Source organism: Solanum verrucosum, unplaced genomic scaffold (genome assembly GCF_900185275.1).
Source record: "Solanum verrucosum unplaced genomic scaffold, falcon-dt-bn FXZP01000261.1, whole genome shotgun sequence".
Classification (NCBI taxonomy): Eukaryota; Viridiplantae; Streptophyta; class Magnoliopsida; order Solanales; family Solanaceae; genus Solanum; species Solanum verrucosum.
In genome coordinates this window covers 5,592,930-5,611,931 of record NW_026019969.1, presented here as the reverse complement: position 1 = coordinate 5,611,931, position 19,002 = coordinate 5,592,930, and the positions used below count along the sequence as shown (strand labels likewise).

At 29.6% G+C, this 19,002-nt stretch overlaps 1 protein-coding gene and 1 non-coding gene across 2 annotated transcripts; both read left to right on the top strand.

Annotated features, from left to right (window-relative positions):
- The first annotated feature begins 9,266 nt into the window (after positions 1–9,266).
- LOC125816055 (acetylajmalan esterase-like) lies at positions 9,267–10,897 on the top strand. The gene is made up of 5 exons (XM_049495648.1): positions 9,267–9,616; positions 9,712–9,918; positions 10,015–10,163; positions 10,251–10,524; positions 10,660–10,897. Exons 1-5 carry the CDS (start codon positions 9,325–9,327, stop codon positions 10,878–10,880), a joined length of 1,143 nt encoding a protein of 380 aa, XP_049351605.1. The 5' UTR covers positions 9,267–9,324; the 3' UTR covers positions 10,881–10,897.
- Positions 10,898–15,436: 4,539 nt separating this feature from the next.
- Positions 15,437–15,523, top strand: LOC125816935 (small nucleolar RNA R64/Z200 family). Its single transcript, XR_007442258.1, has one exon. It is a non-coding gene; the product is annotated as a small nucleolar RNA R64/Z200 family (small nucleolar RNA).
- The last annotated feature ends 3,479 nt before the right edge of the window (positions 15,524–19,002 follow it).

The following is a 19,002-nucleotide window of genomic DNA, read 5'->3' as shown; positions in this document are numbered from 1 at the left end:
GTCAGGAAAGCCTCATGATATAAATGGTTCTCTGTTAAGTACTGATTCAGTGTTACTTTGATATGGCGTATTTGTTCTTAATCAATTTCAATGATTCAATCTTAAGATCGAGCTAATCCATGTTTATCACTGTTGCTTCCCTGCTTATTTTATGAAATTGTCATGGCTATTTTGTTTCGCGTGCACTTGTTGTGATGTTGTTGAATTTGTAATTTTGTTTTAGTTGTATTTCAACATTAGGAGTCCCTTTCATCTTGTTACTGCAATATCGATTCAGAATCTCAGAATTAGTTAATATAGAGATCGAGTGTTGTTGTATCTATTGTCCATTAGAGAAAACGACTCGTTCTTCTCTGTTCTAGGTTTTTTTGTGATTGTCCTATTCCATAGCATAGTTGTTCGAGTCAGTTCTCATCGTCTTGTTGTTTAAAGTTTCTTATATCGAAGGTCGATTGGATGCTATGCTTAGTGTGTCTTTTGCTGCTCCTAAATAAATGTAAATTCCAGTCCTTTTATAGTTATGGCTTGTCGTTTTGGTCGATATTATCGTAATCACTGGTTTAAGTTTTTTTTTTTTTTGTGTGTCAATCAATTCAAATTTTCCGACTAGGGATGTTTGTCTGAAACTTGTTCAATGATTGACCTGCTTGCACTTGTTCTTTGGATTGGTCTTAGTTTGTTATGTTTAAAAGGTTATCTATGAATTTCAAGTTTGGTTAACACTCTGATTTCTTTGGTTACTATAATTTTAATTTTTATTTTTTTTGTAACCCTCATTTCTTATTCTCGCAAGCTTGATTTAAACTCCTATAGTATCAAAAATCTGCATAGAGTGCTGTTTGGCGTGAATCTTTGCTCCCTTTGGCTTATTAATTTTTTTTTTAGTTTACGTCTTATTAGTGATTTTTTTAGTTTTGGAAGAGTATGCAATTTATCCCCATGTTTCCATAATTGTTTATTGTTGTTTTCCCCATATGATCGCTACAGTCTTTTTCTAATGATTCACTGTTTCTCATTTGGTTCTCTTTGCAAAATTTGAGTTTAATTCTTAAACTTGAATAATTTGCAAATGCTAATCTCTTTGTTTTACTTTATATTTTGCATGTGAAACTCCATTCGAGTCCCTTTGGACTCATCTCTTGCATATCCTTGAGTTATTTCGAGTCAACTTCATTTTTTTCGAGTTGCTGGAAAGTTAAATTACAGGTCCCGAAAAGTCGAAAGTGGTCAGTATACACTCAGTATACAGCGGTATACGCTCAGTATACAGCGGTATACGCTGACATTCAGGCCCAAAACGTAAAAATACAGGGCTGAGGCGACATATAGGTGTTCGGAAGCAAGAGATACATGAAAAGAGCCTATGCACACACTGATATACATCAGCTGTATACCAAAAAGGGGAATTGGGTTAAGCCCAAAAATTCCAACAAATTTGGCCCAAAAGGAGGCCCAAATTCAATTTCTCTCTTACTCTGTAATTATTTAATTGTGATTATTTATTATTTGTTATTTAACTCTAACTCTATAATTTTTAATTAACTTAATTAGATTCCCCAAAAGATAAGTTATTTCCGTTGTGTTGGTTAACTATTAATTTTTTTTACATTTATTTTATCTATTTTATTAATTAAATATGTTGGCCAAATTATACAGTTTTAAGTTAAATCTTTTGTTCTAAAAAAATAAAATAAAAAATAAAACAACAACATATTCTTTAATGTCTCCCACTCAATCACTTTTTACTCGTTTAAAATTGGTTTAAAGGGTCAAAGTATTTATTCCTCAGGTAAACTAAAAAGAAAAAGAAAAAAATAAAAAACAAAATTTTTTTATATATATATAAATGTATAAATATATATATTCTTTACTTGGTCATTTTCTCAAAAAAGGATTGGTCAAAACTTTGCTTTCATTCATCAATTAATTAAAAAATGATTTTCATGCTTAATTTTATTGGCTTAAATTATTTATTTCGAAAGTGAATTAAAGAAATTCTAATTAATCTAGTTTTATTAATATTCTAATCATTTGTATTTCGACTCAAATGTTTCATTTTTGGATCCCTTTTTCTCTAAAAATAAAAAATAAAATAAAATGTGTCATCTATTTAATTATTTTCTCAAAATTAATCAAGTATGGTAAATTATTATTTTCTTATGTTAAATCACTTTTTTTCCAAAAACAGTCAAATATTTAGTCAAGTCACAGGTCAACCGCATGTTAGCGGACACTTCGAATGCTTAAACTCGTCTCAAAGTGTAAATTGAACCCCGAACCCTCTTTAGTATTTTCAAATGATTTTTTTTGTTTAAATCTTTGAAAATTATAAGTTTTCTTAATTTCTTTAAAAAATTAAGTGGCGACTATTTTCTAAGTATTTTTCTCAAATTGTCTTATACTTAGGACATTTCAAAAAGTGATTTTTCTAGAAATAGTTAAATTACGGCACAACAAGGATTACCAATGGTTCATTGAGTCTGCAACTTGATTTGACGTCTTCCAATTTCCAGATCACCTGTTACCTGATAATTCATTATTCTGGTCTGGTACCAAAGGACAATAAAATAGACCAAAAATTCCTCTCAAAAAAAATAATTTATGGAGGATGAATTGTGCTAAAAGTTGTTCAGACGATCATCATTCATGATGGTTACCCATTCCTTTAATTATCAAAATTAAAATGATGGTAGGAGGGTAGTTGGATGTCTTGTGTCATGTGGGCTGGCTCGTTCAATAAAGTAGCACTGCAAAATTATTCAAAATTTGGTGTAGATATTAATACTATCATTTTTAAGATCCCACTTTAAGGTTCATCACATGAAAGAGAACCTGAATCAATACAAGGCTATGTTGAGATATAGATTACTTGGCTTCTAAATTAATGAGTAAGCCGGCTTAGCTGGTAGATTAGTTAGAATTAGTTAGAAGTTAGTTATTTCTTATTGCGTTAGTTAGCTTTACTTTACAACAATTTCTTGTGATAAGAGAATAACACACTTGTATAAATTGTAGGTTGCAGTTGAGATAAATCAATTTTTCATTTCCCCGATTACTCTTGATCGATCTCAGGGCTCTGCCCTTCTCTTCCTACTTCTTTCTTCTCGAAGCTTCTTCAATGGAGAACTGAAATTCTCCACAGCTTCTCCTCAATTTGACAGGCTAAACAATACTAGAACTAATAATTGGGATGTGTAGCAATAACTCACACATGAAAAATAGAAATCAGCCTCTCACTGCTACTTAAATTAAAATATAGTACTCCCTAACAACAATTTGGTGTATTTACCTTCTTAATAAATATGTATCGTACATTAAGAGTGTACAAAACTAAAAGTGAATAAGTACAAATTTAAAATCTAACAAATCCATCTAACACAATTTAAAGTTTTTCATCTATGAAATTTTTAGTCATTCACATGTTAAAATGTCGTCACTTGTGTCTGAAATAATTTATAGTGGGAGAGACACAAATATAAACTGATACGTAAAAGATTACTTTTTAAATGCGTAATAGCAAAAAAAATATTTTTCACCTTTTTCATTATGGAAAAATCTTTTTGGCCAGAAAATTTGGCCAGAATGATATTTTATCTATGTCATTTTACATTTTAAAACATTTTTATCATTTTAACTTTAATATATTTTAACTAAAAAATAGAAAAAAGATCAATTTATTTTAAAATTAAAAAAATATTATAATTTTTTTAATTTTTCATTTGAGATTTGAGAATATTTTTGGGACTAGGACCAGAAAGGAAAAAAAATCAATTGCGCGCCTTTAAGACGACAACAACTGCTTTAATTATTGTTCTTTCACATCAATTGGATGATCGGATTGGGACCCTTTCTTTAGATTGGGTTAGTACATTTTGTGTGTTCATGGAGACTGCAAACGTGTACCATTTTTAACCACCTACCAAAAAAATAACGTACTTTCGTATAATCAATACCTCAATCAAACATGAATAAACATAAAAAAATTATTTTATTCCGTAATTGTTCCTTATTAATTATGAAGTGGATGAATTAAAAACTTACATATTTTCAAGAATTTTTATCTTTTTCAAAGTAATTAATTGAGGGTGTAATAGGTAAAATAAAAAAAATTCTTTTTTGATTTGTCAAAATGGACAAGTAATAAGGAACAACTAAAAAAGAAAAAATGGATTAATAATTAGGGACAAAGGGAGTATTCCTTACCAAAAACTTTTTTTTTGTTGTCAGGGTTCAAACTCAAATTCTAGTGATCGTTTCTATGGGAGAACGGAGTTTCTAGTGCTACAACGGAATCTTAGAGAACTTTTTTTAATTTAGCATAAGTGTAGAGAAATTTTACGTTTTTTAGTTATAAGTTTTATACAAATTAAGTTATATCTTATCGCATAACTTGTGGGTTCTAAAATTGAATTTATGCTTCTATCGGTAGGAACTAAGTTGTGTCTTTAACGACGTAACTTGTTAACTAAACTTATGCCACTAAGCGGCATAATTTGACAATTTGTGTTAGATTATGATAAGAACACCAATTCATTAGTCTCGGTAAGTGCTCAAAAACATAAAATGGAACGGAATTCATTTTACACAATTATTATGAGATTTAAATTAAACTTGCGTTATTTTGATGTTGTCTATTTTGGTAGGTGGATAGTAATTTGAGGAGTATTGGGGCAATTAGTTGAACTGCTGTTAATAACGATGAGAACATGTTATTGAGGGATCCGGCTCCCCTCCATTACCCCTTCCCTCCATTTCGTCAAGTGCACCTCTAGATGAGAGACACTTGTCTTATTTAAAGTTTAAAAATCAAAATTATATTATATTAACAAATATCATAATCATAGTTAAGTCAACTAATTTTAAAAAATTTTACTCTCTAAATTTGGTAAAAATTACAATATATTTCATACAAAATTCAATATTTATTAATAGCATTAATTTCATCTTATATTTTTATATTTAAATATTAAAATTGTAGAACATGAAACATTTATATTTAATATGATAAATAATAATCGTCAAAAATATTTGCATTTAAAACAATATTTTCTTTTATTTCACAAAAATAAGAATACAAACGAATATTTTAAAAAACGTATATTTTTCCCTTCAAACGTACAATAACCACATTTTCTCCTTGGAATGATTTTGATATCGTTTATTCTAAAAGCCTTTTGTCTTTTTATTTTTTATTTTTGTTTCGTGTTCTTTTATTTTATGGTTTTTTTTTCAACATTGATAATTCTTCACTTTTTTTTTTCGTTTCTCAACGTAGTATAATATTTCAAGAATAAAGTTTACTAGTACAGAAAATTATTTAGTTGATTCTCACCTTAAATATAATAAATTTAATATTTAAATATAAAATATAAGATGAAATTAATGATATTAATAAATATCAAATTTTGTAGGGAATATGTTGTAATTATTTACCAAATTTAGAGAGTAGTTTTCTGAAATTAGTTGACTTAACTATGGTTATGATATTTGTTAATATAATATAATTTTGACCTTTAAACTTTAAATAAGACACGTGTCTCTTATCTAGGGGTGCACTTGACAAAATGGAGCAAAGGGGTAATGGAGGGGAGCCTGATCCGTTATTGAGGATATAATAATTATTGCAGAACGTAAAAACATAAATAAATATAATATGACATATTAAAATTTTTAGTATACCAACTGAAATCTAGAAATATGAAACAATAAGCTACCAATTGATATGTTTTAGCGAGAATTATGAGTTTGGGTTCTAAATTTTAGGATAAAAAAGAAAAATATTGCAAGATTCCTTTAAAAAAAAGAAAAAGAGAAAGGTTTGAGTCCACAACACTAGTATGAAAGACATTTCCGTCGCTTCTTCCTTACCATTGAGTTGTCAATCAATTGTGTAAAGAGGTTCTCAAATTAATATACATATATATTTATTTATTTTTCTAATGCAAATAGAGATATCTACAAGACATTGAAATTTTGTGGGACTCTATAAGACGTGTTCAATTCGAATTGGGACGTGTTCAGTTTCAATTAGGATTCTTAGAGGCTACTCCTTAAACTCTAGTTCATGCCTATATAAAGGATACTAAATTTTCTTAAAAGGCATCTCGAATATGCCTCCGATTATTAAAAAAAAAATTTTAAGTCCTCCTATTATTAAAATCTTCTTTTTCTCTTTTACAACTTTTTAGCATTTTTTTTTTGAAGTCCTCGGATTATTAAACTTTTCTTTTTCTCTTTTAAAAAAACTTGTAAAAGAGAAAAAGAAGAGTTTAATAATCGGAGGACTTCAAAATTTTTATTTTTTTTAATAATCGGAGGAGTTCAATTTTTTTTTAATGGATAGTTTAGATAATTTTATATATTATTATTGATTATGACAAAAGATTAGGCTTAGCAACTTTACCAAAAAGTTTTTTTTTTAATAATCGGACCAAAAAAATTTATATATATATTTTTTAAAAGCCGCAAGGTGCTGAAACTCATGCGCCTTGTAAGGCGCGTGGCGGCTGAGCCTTACAAGGCTAAAAGGAGGCCGCGCCTTGCAAATCACATGGGTTTCCGCGCCTTGTGGCGGAAGCCCTAATTTAAACGAATTTAAACGACGTCAACGAGAGTTGTCCTTTTGGTTTGATATTTAATTTTGTTGCCCTTTTGGAATTTTGAGAAAATTTTCTTACCCTTTTAATTCCAGACTCTATTAAGATGGGGTTGTGGTACTACAGCAGCATGACTGCTTTTATTTTTAATTAAAAATTAAATTTCGAATTTGAATCTCGAGTATATAGAAAATATATTGTTTAGAGCGTTATCTTAAAAGGAGTTCTATAATTCACAATTCATTTTAAATTAAAATTCAATGTAAGTTTTTGACATCAAATGAGAAACTAAAAAAAATCATGTTCAGTAACCTCAAGCTTTTCTTGTCCATCGTACACAAACTTTTGCCGATAAAACCAAATTTTAATTAAATTTAGTAGATTCACTCTTTTGAAATATTTTAAATTTTATTTAATAGGTAAGTAAAAAATAATTTATTTCCATAACTTATGCTCATGAAAAAAAAATGGGAAAAGGGTCTGATATACCCATAACTTTGCCATTTGAAGCTGATATGCCCCTCGTTATGAAAGTGACTCATATATACCCTTATCGTTAACAAACGGCTCACATATACCCCTACCGTTACAAATGAGCTCACATATACCCTTCATTTAACGGAAGTGAAAAAATTAGTTTTAAATTTATATTTTTGACTTTTAATTTTCTTAAAAATTATTTAGGGGTATATATGATTCTTCTAGCAAAGTTCAACGTATATTTTAATCCTTTTCATACATAAATTATTTTTTGACTTCTTTGATTATAATTATTTGAGTTTCTTATTCTTATTTAATTTTTTTCTTTCATTCCTTAGTGTAAAGAAAAAAAATTAAAACTATTTTTTTGTGGCTATATTATAATTTAAAACTATTTTTTTTGTGTCTATATTGTAATTTAATTTTTGTATTTGAAGAAAAAAATTTGGTCATCTATAATAAGTTTTACAAGAATATTAGTGAAACATAAATAAATTTGACCATCAAAATAATAAATCCAAATTAGTCATTGAAACAAAAAAAAACGTAAAAAAATATGTTTGAGGAGGATTAAATATACTCATATGGAATTATATTTTATTTTTTTAAAATAATAAAAAACTAAACTAAAATTAATTTTTTTTCATTTCCGTTAGAAGAAAAGGGTATATGTGAGTCATTTGTATATAAGTAGGGGTATATATGAGTCACTTTCATAACGATGGGTATTTCAGCTCTACATGACATAGTTGAGGGGTATATCAGACCCTTTTCTCAAAAAAAATTATCTAGTAAATTAAGTGTACGTAAACAAAATTTCACATTGATATCCAAAAAAAAAACTAGTAGAGACTTGATCCGAAATGAACCATATATGTAAAGTAGTCTAATTATCTAGTTACCAAGATTATTTCATATAAATTTCAATGTCAGAAAAAAACAATAAAAGTATTTTAATCATTATTAAAGATATCTCTATGCGGTCCCAACTAAGACGATTCTTTTCGTTAGAAACTAACTAAGAAATGTTTTTTCTTAAGTCAAGCACGTTTATGGCTAATCATCTCGTAAGTTTGTATGGATAACGAAAAGATTATAAATAATATAAAAATAAATAAAAACTGCAAATTAGGATGTTAATAACTGGCTATTTACACCGTTGGTACATACTCCCTTCGTCCATTTTTTTACTGTCTACTATTTTGAGTAAATTTTAGGTTTAGCAAACATAAAAATTAATATGATATAGCTATAGTTTGTATAATTGTGTTTCATATCAAACTTTATGTTTGCTATGGCTATTAATATGTATATTTCGGTATACGTATACAAAATAATCAATTGTATAATCTGTTTCGGTATACATATACAAAAGAATCAATTGTATAATATGTATTTGTATAAAGCGAGAAAGAGAGAAAGACAAAAGAAAACTGGGCAGGGGAATATCTGTATTTGTATAATTATAAGTGTATAGGACTAAAATACATGTATTTGTATTTGTATATACAATTTTCTCTCGCTTTATAAAAACACAAACGCAATATTTGTGTTTGTATAAAGTGAGAGTGGCGAGCGAGATTCTCTGCGGAGAGAGGCGAACGAAAAGATATGTATATATACAGTTTTCTCTCGCTTTATACAAAGATAAACACATTTTATACATTTGTATTTGTATAAACTGAGAGAGGCGAGGGAGAGACTGCCTAGCGAGAAATCGAGAGTGGCGAGCAAGAAATTCAGGGAGAGAGACGAATGACAACTGTTTGCTACGGGTTACAATTAAATCAAGCTGTGGTTATAACATCTAATTTGAATTAATAGTTTGCTATTTTATATAATTTTTCCTATTAAAAATAGTTGCCCAACAATATTTGTTAAATTTGAAAAATCAAGAGATAATTTACTTTTTGTACTATTTTATCCATACTATCAAATATTATTCAATATCTAATACATTTTCAAAGCATTAAATTTATTATATCCAAGAGATAGTTTTGTAATATTACTCTATTATTTATTTTTTATTAAGGCATCAAGTCAATAATAAATGGTAGAATATTATTTTGTGGGCTTATAACTTTTCTTTCGTTTGAATGTGTTATCTAGCTGTAAAAGACAACAACAGTATTAATTGCTTTTGTTTTTAGCCATACGTCCTATTTTCATCCTATGGAAATTAATAACGTTTTCTGCCTCTCTATATAATCCAAACATTTTATTTGCAATAATAGAGTGGTAGTGCTTCATGGCATTCGGAATGAGAGTGGTAGTGCTTCTTCTGTTAATCAGTTTGTTGCTTCTTCAACTGATCAAAGGAGATGATGATACATTAATAAAGCTTGAAAAACCAAAATTACAGAAATGCGGAATTGATAGAATTTATCAGTTTGGTGATTCACTTTCCGATACTGGAAACTGTCTGAGAGAGAGCTATTGTAGAGCTCAAACTAAAACCGGAAAACTTCCTTATGGGATAAATTTTTACCAGAATGCAACGGGACGTTGTTCTGATGGATTCATCATCCTTGATTACATAGGTTGATATATATTCCAACACTACTATTATATATATAAAAGTTTGATGATTTTTTTTATTTTTTTTTGTTTAATTTGTGTCTCTCGTAATATACAGCGATGGAATGTGGTCTTCCTCTCCTAAATCCGTCGTTAGAAGAAAATGCAGATTTTAGTCATGGTGCGAATTTCGCTGTATCAGGGGCTACTGCTTTATCAGCGGAATACCTCATATCCAGGAACATCGCTATGTCTTTCACAAATAGTTCATTAAGTGTTCAGCTTCAATGGATGTCTTCTCATTTCAAATCTGTTTGCTCCGATGGTAATTACTCTCTACTTATTTATTATAACAATAAGCTAAACTAATTTAGACAGTTGAAGAATGTTAATATTTTCTACAATTATTCTTGCTTGCTAGATTGCGCAAAATATTTGGAAAATTCACTTTTCCTAGTCGGAGAAATTGGAGGAGATGACGTTACTTATGGGTTTAAGCAAGGTAGACCCATAGAGGAGGTGCGAAGAATAGTGCCTGATATTGTGAAAAACATCATTCATTCTGTTAGAGTAAGTGTTTGTTATTTCTTCATTATTATCAGAATAGCTTCAAATTAAATTTGATTCCTGATTATGATTTTTTTTTTTTTTTTGCAGACAATCATTGGTTTTGGGGCTACTCGAATTTTAGTTCCTGGCAATTTGCCTTCAGGTTGTTTCCCAATTATCCTAACGTTATACATGAACAAATCCTCAACTGTCTACGATGAGTACCATTGCGCGGAAGAGTGGAACAATTTTACAATATCTTATAACAATCTTCTTCAACAAGCCATTCATGAGCTGAACAGAGAGTATCCAAACATTTCAATTATTTACGGCGATTACTACAATGCCTATTACTGGCTTCTACGAAATGCCGTTGCTCTTGGTGAGTGTATATAACTAATTTTGAGGAATAGTGAGGCAATTAGTAATTTTAATCTAACTTTCAAGGTAGGAGCTTCCTAATTTTAATATAATATGCAATTTATTAACATTCTTTTTTTTTATTTCATATTTTCAGGATTCGACAAAAAAACGCTACAAATAGCATGTTGTGGAATAGGAGGAGAATATAATTACACCGAAGATAAGAGATGTGGTAAGCCAGGAGCTGAAAAGGCGTGTGCAGACCCGAGTACTTACTTAAGTTGGGATGGAAGTCATTTGACACAAAAGGCAAATGGTTGGATAACAAAATGGCTAATTGATGACATTTTACCCCAATTGAACTGTCATGTTTAAATTCAAGCTTTTAATTATTTTTGTGTTTCATAATATTAAGGGATCATTCATTATATCCCACGTTCAGACGCTATAACAAATTAAAGTTGTGTTTTGTTTGATCTGCTAAATAATTATGCCATTTTTCCAAACACAACTATATATTTTCACTATTTGCTAGAATTGTGAGCATGGGGACAAGCATAAAAGAACACTTCTTTCATAAACTAATAAGTAGCATGTAAATCGTAACTCAATACTTATGGATATTGTGAGCTCACTCGCTCTAATTGAACCCATATTATGATTCTAAAACATTTAATCAAAATAATGTGCTATAGCATGTGTATTTGGGAGAAAATTTTCATCTAAATTTCATGAATTAACTTTTAATGATCTTATAGGGTCATCAGATTTTTTATTTTATTCTTGTATTTAGTTAATTTGTAGAGTGTCTAATTTGGCGTATTTTTAAGTCTCTGTCTACAACATATATACACATGAAGCCTTCTCAAATATGTTAAGGGCCAAGAAGATAATGCCCAAGTCAATAAATATGTTCAGAGGGTGTTTAGATATTTTAAAAATGATTTAAAAAAAGTTAAAGTTAAAAAATAGGTACTTCCTAATTTTTATTTTTCAAGTTAAAAGTTTGATTTTGTAATAGCTACCTTTTCAAGCTAGCTGTGCCAATAGATTTAAATAACTACGTCTAGCAAGCTAGGGCCTAGGAAAAGGGGCTTACATTATAGGATCAGTATAAGTTCGGGAAAATTACTTGGAAAGATCATCCTTAAGACTTAACTACATAGCTAATAATACTTTTTAAATATTATAGATATAATTTATTTATTTTTTGAAAAGATTATTATAATTTCTAATATAATGATTTAACAAATAATCTCTTTATAGTAATTATGAATATATGCATACCTATATATATAACTATACTACCCAACATATACAATCAGAATGAAAAGATAGTGTATACTTTAACCATGTTGGTAAAGCATATGGCTAAAAAAATTAACTACCTTACTTATATGTAAAATACAGTTTGATTATGAGGTTACCAATATATATTTAAGATAAATCTCATCGTCAGAAAAGTTAATTTAATTATCAATAAAGACATCTCTCTGTGGTCCTACCAAGATGATTCTTTTCGGCAAGAAACTAAACAAAACCTGATTTTTTTTCTGAATTCAAGTACGTTTATGGGCCAAGCATATTGTACTTAAGCTTGTATGAACTCAATAATAAAAGACTTAAAGAATAATATTGAGGGTTACTCCCTCCGTTTTCATTTATATGTTAAATATTAAAAATGAATATTTTTTTAATATTTATCATTTCACAAAATTAATACATAAACAATATTACTCTTTCTATTTTATCTTTGAGAGTTATACGCTTGAAAATATGAATATGACCAGCATGGAAAACTAAATCATTAATTCATGTCATTGGTCATTTAATTAATTAAAATATATTGTTTATGCTCATTTATTGGAAATTTGACTTCAAGAGAACACTAAATAAATATACAATGGCAAACTTAGTTTCATAAGAAACACAAAATCTAAAATGGTGACATAAATAAGAACGGACAAAGTATAAACCTATTTTAATGTTATAGTATTATGACTCAACATTCTAATTACTATAAACTATACGAAATTAATCTATTGCAAACATATTTGATATTAGAATTGCAAATCCTTATTCTAAACTACGTTGCTCTTTGTCAACACAAGGCATATTTTGAAAATTGAATTTTTTTCCAACCTCAAATGTACGTAGTAGAAGTTAAAAAATTGCATTTAATATTTATGTAAAAAAAAAATTGCCTTTAAAGTTTCAATTACATGTGTCTGAATTTGTTTTGAGCTCACTAATTATATTAGTTGGCAAAAACTTATATAATTGTTTGGTAGCAATTGAAAAATGATAGGAATTTGTTGGAACTTACTATTTTTAGAGGAAGGGAACACGTAGAATCGACATTTATGTTTGTGAAATTGTGATGATGGCCAAATATTGAATATGCGGTCCTCCCTGATGGTAATGTGAATGGTGAAATTAAAGGAGTGGTAGCAACATCTTTATGTCATGTGGATGAGTGGCACCAACATAGTGACGGGATTGTTTTATTAAGAGAATTTTGTTGCGAATGTCACACTTAAATGGGTTCTACAATGAACTATTTAAATTTAATTGAGGCTTCAATATGAATTTCAAACACTCTGAGGAAAATCAAAAACAGAGATTGATAATATAAAAAAATGGAAGCGTAAATTAGGAGGTGATGATGAGCCATATTATAACAGCTCAGATGCAGAAAATCCATTTATATTGACTTATTTTAAAGTTATAAATGGCTTTGAAATATTCCGAAGTGTTTGCTTAAGTTAAAAAAGAGGTTCAAGTTAGAATTCTAACTACTTTTGACTTATAAATCAAAAACGAAAAGTTAATCCAAACATATGGGGGGCAGTTTGATTTTTAAAGTATAAAAATTGAAGTAATGTTTGTTTGTGTTGGGGAAATCAAAGGAAAGAATGAATGGAGGAAAATTTGAAGTATTTTTTCACTCATTGTGGATGTAGACTAGTGTGTAAAGCGTTGAAAGGTTTTCATTGGCAAATTAAAATTGGGGCATGGCAGCAACAATAACATGGCTTCTTTCTTTGCTCATTTTAATTGGCGATACCGAACAGGTATTAAAGCTTCAAAATCCACTAGCAGATTTGATACAATTTATCAAGCAATTTTCATCCAAAAGTGTGCAACTTGATATATAATTGATTGGATCTCTCTCTTCCCATTTCCAGACCACCTGCTCCACTGGTAATTTATTTGTTAACTATGATTATTCGCTTCTGCAAATTGCAGTAACTATATATCCAATTAATGATTTTTCAGAAAAATTGAACAAGTCATGAATTCATTTATGGCTTATCACGAAGAATGGTGCCGGAAATTGTTCAGACCATCATTGATGGTATTCCTTGAAATAATCTTCAAAATTTAAGTGGCCCTTGTCAAAATTCCGAATGGTAGGTGGGGGAGTTGGAGACCTCATGAGTAGTGGACCGATGCCTGCAATAGCAGGGGATTCACATTCTGAGCACATCGCCATAAACTTGTATAATGTAATTTATGGCAATAGAGTAGAAGTGGTAGAAAAGTCTTCCTTGCTAAGGTTTTGCCTTGTCCCGCTCTGCCCTATTTAGATTTAGTAATTAACCCAGCCTTGCCCCACCCTATTTAATTTGCCCATTATAACCTTTTGTAGCAATCCAAAAATTTAATATCACCAATTTTATTATGGGTAGAATAGCGCAAAGGCTACAACCATGTACTTGATTGAAAATAATAATAATTTATTTGACAGATAATTATAAGACAAGCATAACTAATATTGATTCAAACAATCATTCATTATTACTGAAGGAAGATATATAGCAAGATGGAAATTTCTTCTAAAACAGCCTTACTATTATTTTTACATTACAATGTTGTTTCATCTACTGTATATGATGATTTTATAGATATGATGTTGCTTGTAAAGTGATTTTACTCTTTGATTTATTTAGGTTAAATATAATCTATTGTTTCTTAAAGTAAAAAACACAGAAACTTGAGGGACAAACATAATTTCAAAGTTTGCCATATTTTCACTGCAACAGTATCAAAACAGAAAGAACAATAATGCAATGGAAATTAGTTCCTTGTGAACGCTCAAAATCCTATTCAAGCAACCTGATAATTCTTTCTCCCCACGACTTCTTTATCGTCAAGCTTATAAATGTCGCCAAAAACATGGCAATGAATCCCACTCCCGCGCTCACAAAAAAACAAAACCTTATTTCATCATCTTCTTCTTCTATTTCTCTTTTCCTGGGTAAGGAGCAATTGGTGTTCAATGGTTTCCCACAAAGTTCTGCATACATATTTAAAACTTTTATTAAATAGTTTTACTTTTTTTGAAAAAAATTGTAATACAGTTAAACGTTTTTCTTATTCTAATAAAGTATTAAGAGCTACAATGTCTATAGAACAATATTGACTCCATTTAGGGATTAAGAAAGAATTTAAAATTGAGTGACAAAATTTAATTTACTCTTAAAATTAAAAAAAATGTCAGGTCACAATTTTTAATTTTTATTTGGTAAATATTATTTGAGAAATGACAAACGTTAGGGAAAAAAGTAAAAAATCAGCAAAAAATTACTCAAGTAATTAAGAAAAGAAATTCTTTTAAATATATTTAGGAAAAATATAATGTAAATATAGAATTGTTGGATTGTAAAAATATTTAAGAAGGAAATATATGAAAGTAAATAATTATGGTTAGGACTTTGCTTTAATTAATTAAATCTCAACCATTAATTCTAAACTGTGACATGTGTCTCCAATCCAAGCATATTCTTTTTAGGAAAAACTACCTAACTAGACATACAGTACTATCATATATACTAATATTACCTCTACTTTCAAACAATTACACATATTACCACTTTTAATATTTTATATCATATATTTTAAAAATGTAATTAGATACACATCTCCCTTTTCTGCTGTGATGAATTCATGAAAATTTCACATGTCAGACTTCAGAGAGAAATCTATGAGAAGATATTCATGTATCTGAGCAAAATTTACACTTTTTATAGTTTTTAATTTCTCCCTTTTAACCCTGAGGGGTAGCTCAGCTGGTAAAGGTCTGGGACAAAGTCCTTCAGGTCGCCGGTTCGAGCCCCAGCAGGGCCACTGGAGGCATTACAAACCGGCCGCGTCTCCAGGGCCCCGTGGAACTAACCGTGGCGGACCCGCCTTGAAACAGCGGGACCCGGTGGGTACAGCTAGTCGGGTTCGCAAAGCGACGCCCGGAAACCACGGTAAAAAAAAAAAAAAAAAAAAAAAAGATACACATCTCCCTTAAAATTAGAATTAGTTAATTATCCTTATATTTAAATATCAATCCATTAACATTAGTTTCTTTCACACTCATCAAGAGTCCCATTCTACCAATCTCCTTAGGCAACAGGATCTCTCCTCCCCCACCCCCCACCTCCCACCTACTCCACGAGCAAAAAGGTAAGCATCGTCACCAATTTCAATGGTCGTACAGCAAAAAAGGCAGCAAGATCGGAGAAAAGTTGAGCATATCCATCAATTGGAGGGTTCTCAATTTATCCATGATAGAGGCAGCGGCGGATCCAGAAATTTTATATTATGGGTGCTCAAGTTTTTTTAACTCGAAAATTACTACATAGAATGGGTGCTTAATTAATACATTTCAACGAAATTCTAAATTTTATACATAAATAGTAAAGTTTGTCACAAAAAGTAGTGGGTGCTTAAGCACCCATTATGCACAAGGTAGGTCCGCCAATGAATAGAGGTATATCTAAAACTGAGAAAAACGGTAGAGAACATCAAACTTGAAACTTTGAAATTGAGCATTTGTATTAAATTCTCAAATTGTCCACTTTATCCAACAAGATTTGACGTTTTCTAAAGTTGATTTGGAGGCTCCAAACAATGTTGAAACCAAATGAAATTGTATAAAATATAATCAACTAGTTAATGTCTGCTTCACAGAAAACTTAAGCAAGTCCCATATACGAGAATACTAAGACGACGATAGCACTGATGAAATCGAAGAAGGAAGCCACTTCGTAGTCACTGAAAGTAGATATTTTTTCGATTAGATATCAGCTACATAGAAAAATATTTTAAATACACAAAATGAAGAGATCATATACATTTAATCATTAAGTACATATTGATATCCTTCACTACAGTGATGATCTGGTTGAGTGATCCTTTGTCCAACACCCGATCGTGAACAAAAGCAAAAAGTACGAAGTGCGAGAGATACATAAAAGAATTTATATCAGATACATAGAAGAAGAGTTTGGATACATAGAATGAACATATTAGATACATCTAATCATTAAAGTTATATATCAGATACATAGAAGAACAATTCAGATACATAGTCAAATACACAAAAAAAAATTGATTTTTTGAAATTTTCTAAAGTTTTTAAACGCATGATTTTCTCCTTAATTTATTTAAATACACTTAATTATATATATCTAATTAATATGTATTCGAGATATCTGTATCTAAATGCGCCAGATACATGTATCCACGGTGCGAATTGTGGTAGGATTGGTAAAATTGTAAACTCATGGGAAAAGGGGTAATTATCTTCTAAACTAGTGTGATTTGTGTTGCTTACCCTTGTTTTTAAGTTTGTATGAATAATCAAAAGATTATAGAATAACTAGACAAAAGGGTGCCCGTGCTAGTATGGGCCCAATATATGTTACTCATTCTATTTCAATTTATGTGATACATATAAAATTTGAAAAATCAATCAAATTTTTTATATGTTTTTAAAATTATTTTTATAATACTTTTTACATATTTTTCACATAATATCATATTCCACATGTTTCAATTCAAGTGATACAAAAGAAATTTTGAGAGTCAATCAATTTTTTTTAAAATATTTTAAGCAACTAATTATTGTGATTTATAATTTTAAAAAAAATATAATTTCCATATATATACACTTGGAAAAAGTAATTTATGAAAGAGTTGTCAGTTAAGCGAGCCATAGAAATCCTAAGCAGAAGCATACTTTCATCTCTATAAATTTATATTTGCAAGTCTGAAAATAATACTTTTTTCACAGGACAAATAAGTAAATAAATATACATGTTTTGACATTTTTGTTCAACAATAAAACAATAATCATAACAACTTTTTTGGAGTAAGTACCCCTCACTTCCAATTCGAAGGTTGCGAGTTTGAGTCACCAAGGGAGCAAAAGAGTGGGAGCTCCTAGGGAGGGTTAAAAAAAAAAAACCCTTGGTCAGCAAGCATGTCGACCAAGAGCTGCTTGTGTTAAGACTCTTATATATAGTAGAAATAATAAATAATAAATATTGAGGGTTACTCCCCCATTTTCATTTACATGTCGTCTCACAGTAGTAAAAATAGATGTTTTTTTACTACTCGTCATTTCACAAAATTAATATATAAATAATATTATTCTCTCTATTTTATCTTTGAGAGTTATACGCTTGAAATTATGAATACAATTAAAATAGAAAAACTAAAAGATTAATTCACGACATTGATCAATTTAATTAATCAAAATAAACTATTTATGCTTATTTATTGAAAATTTGACTTCAAAAGAACACTAAATAAAAATACAATGGTAAACTTACTTAGTTTCATAAGAATCGTAAAATCTAAAATGGTGACATATAAATAAGAACGGAGAGAGTATAATATAATTCTCTATATTTTCCTTTTTTAGTTAACTCATTTACATGGGTGGTTTTTATATGAGTTCAGAGTCAAAATGGCCATTTTTTTCTGCCAAAATGCATAAAAGGCCATTGAATTATTATTTTTTATACAAAAACAGACAACTCGTTGCTAGGGCAGCGAGATCCTTTCTCAATTTTAACACCATTAGTGACGTCTAAAATTCAATCTTTTTCGTTGTTGGTGCAACGATTTCTTTGATTTTTTTTTTCTTAAATCGTTATAGGGGCAGCGATTTCATCAAAAAACAAATTCCTTTAAGTCGCTGCAAGACAAGCGATATACTTTTAAAAAAAAGGCCAAACCCATCAGTGGCCCCTAAAGTTGGCACCAAGTTTCACTTAGACACCTTAACTAGGCGATGTTCATTTTACACATCTCATGTATGGTTCTGTTGTGTCATTTTGACACTTTTTGCTGACATGTCAAAAGTGAGTGTGATACACTTAACAATAGAGCGTGAAAGGATTAATTTAGCCATTTTTAATTTACTTTCTCTTCTTCTTCTCAATATTTCAGGCCACCACCCTCGCCTTTTTTTCAAGCTTAAACTCCTTCAATGGAGGTCAAATTTTTTATTCAAATTCGTTTTTAAGTCATTTTTCTTCTTCTTCATTGCATTACTTTTCTAAATCTACCATCACCTCCCTCCACTTTTTGCCGAAAAAATACCAACACCCATATTTCATTTTTATTCTCTCTTTCTTTCTTCCTCTCCCTCTTTTCTTCCCAAAAAACAACACTAAAAAGAAAGAAGAAGAATAAATATGAAAAATCGTAAAAG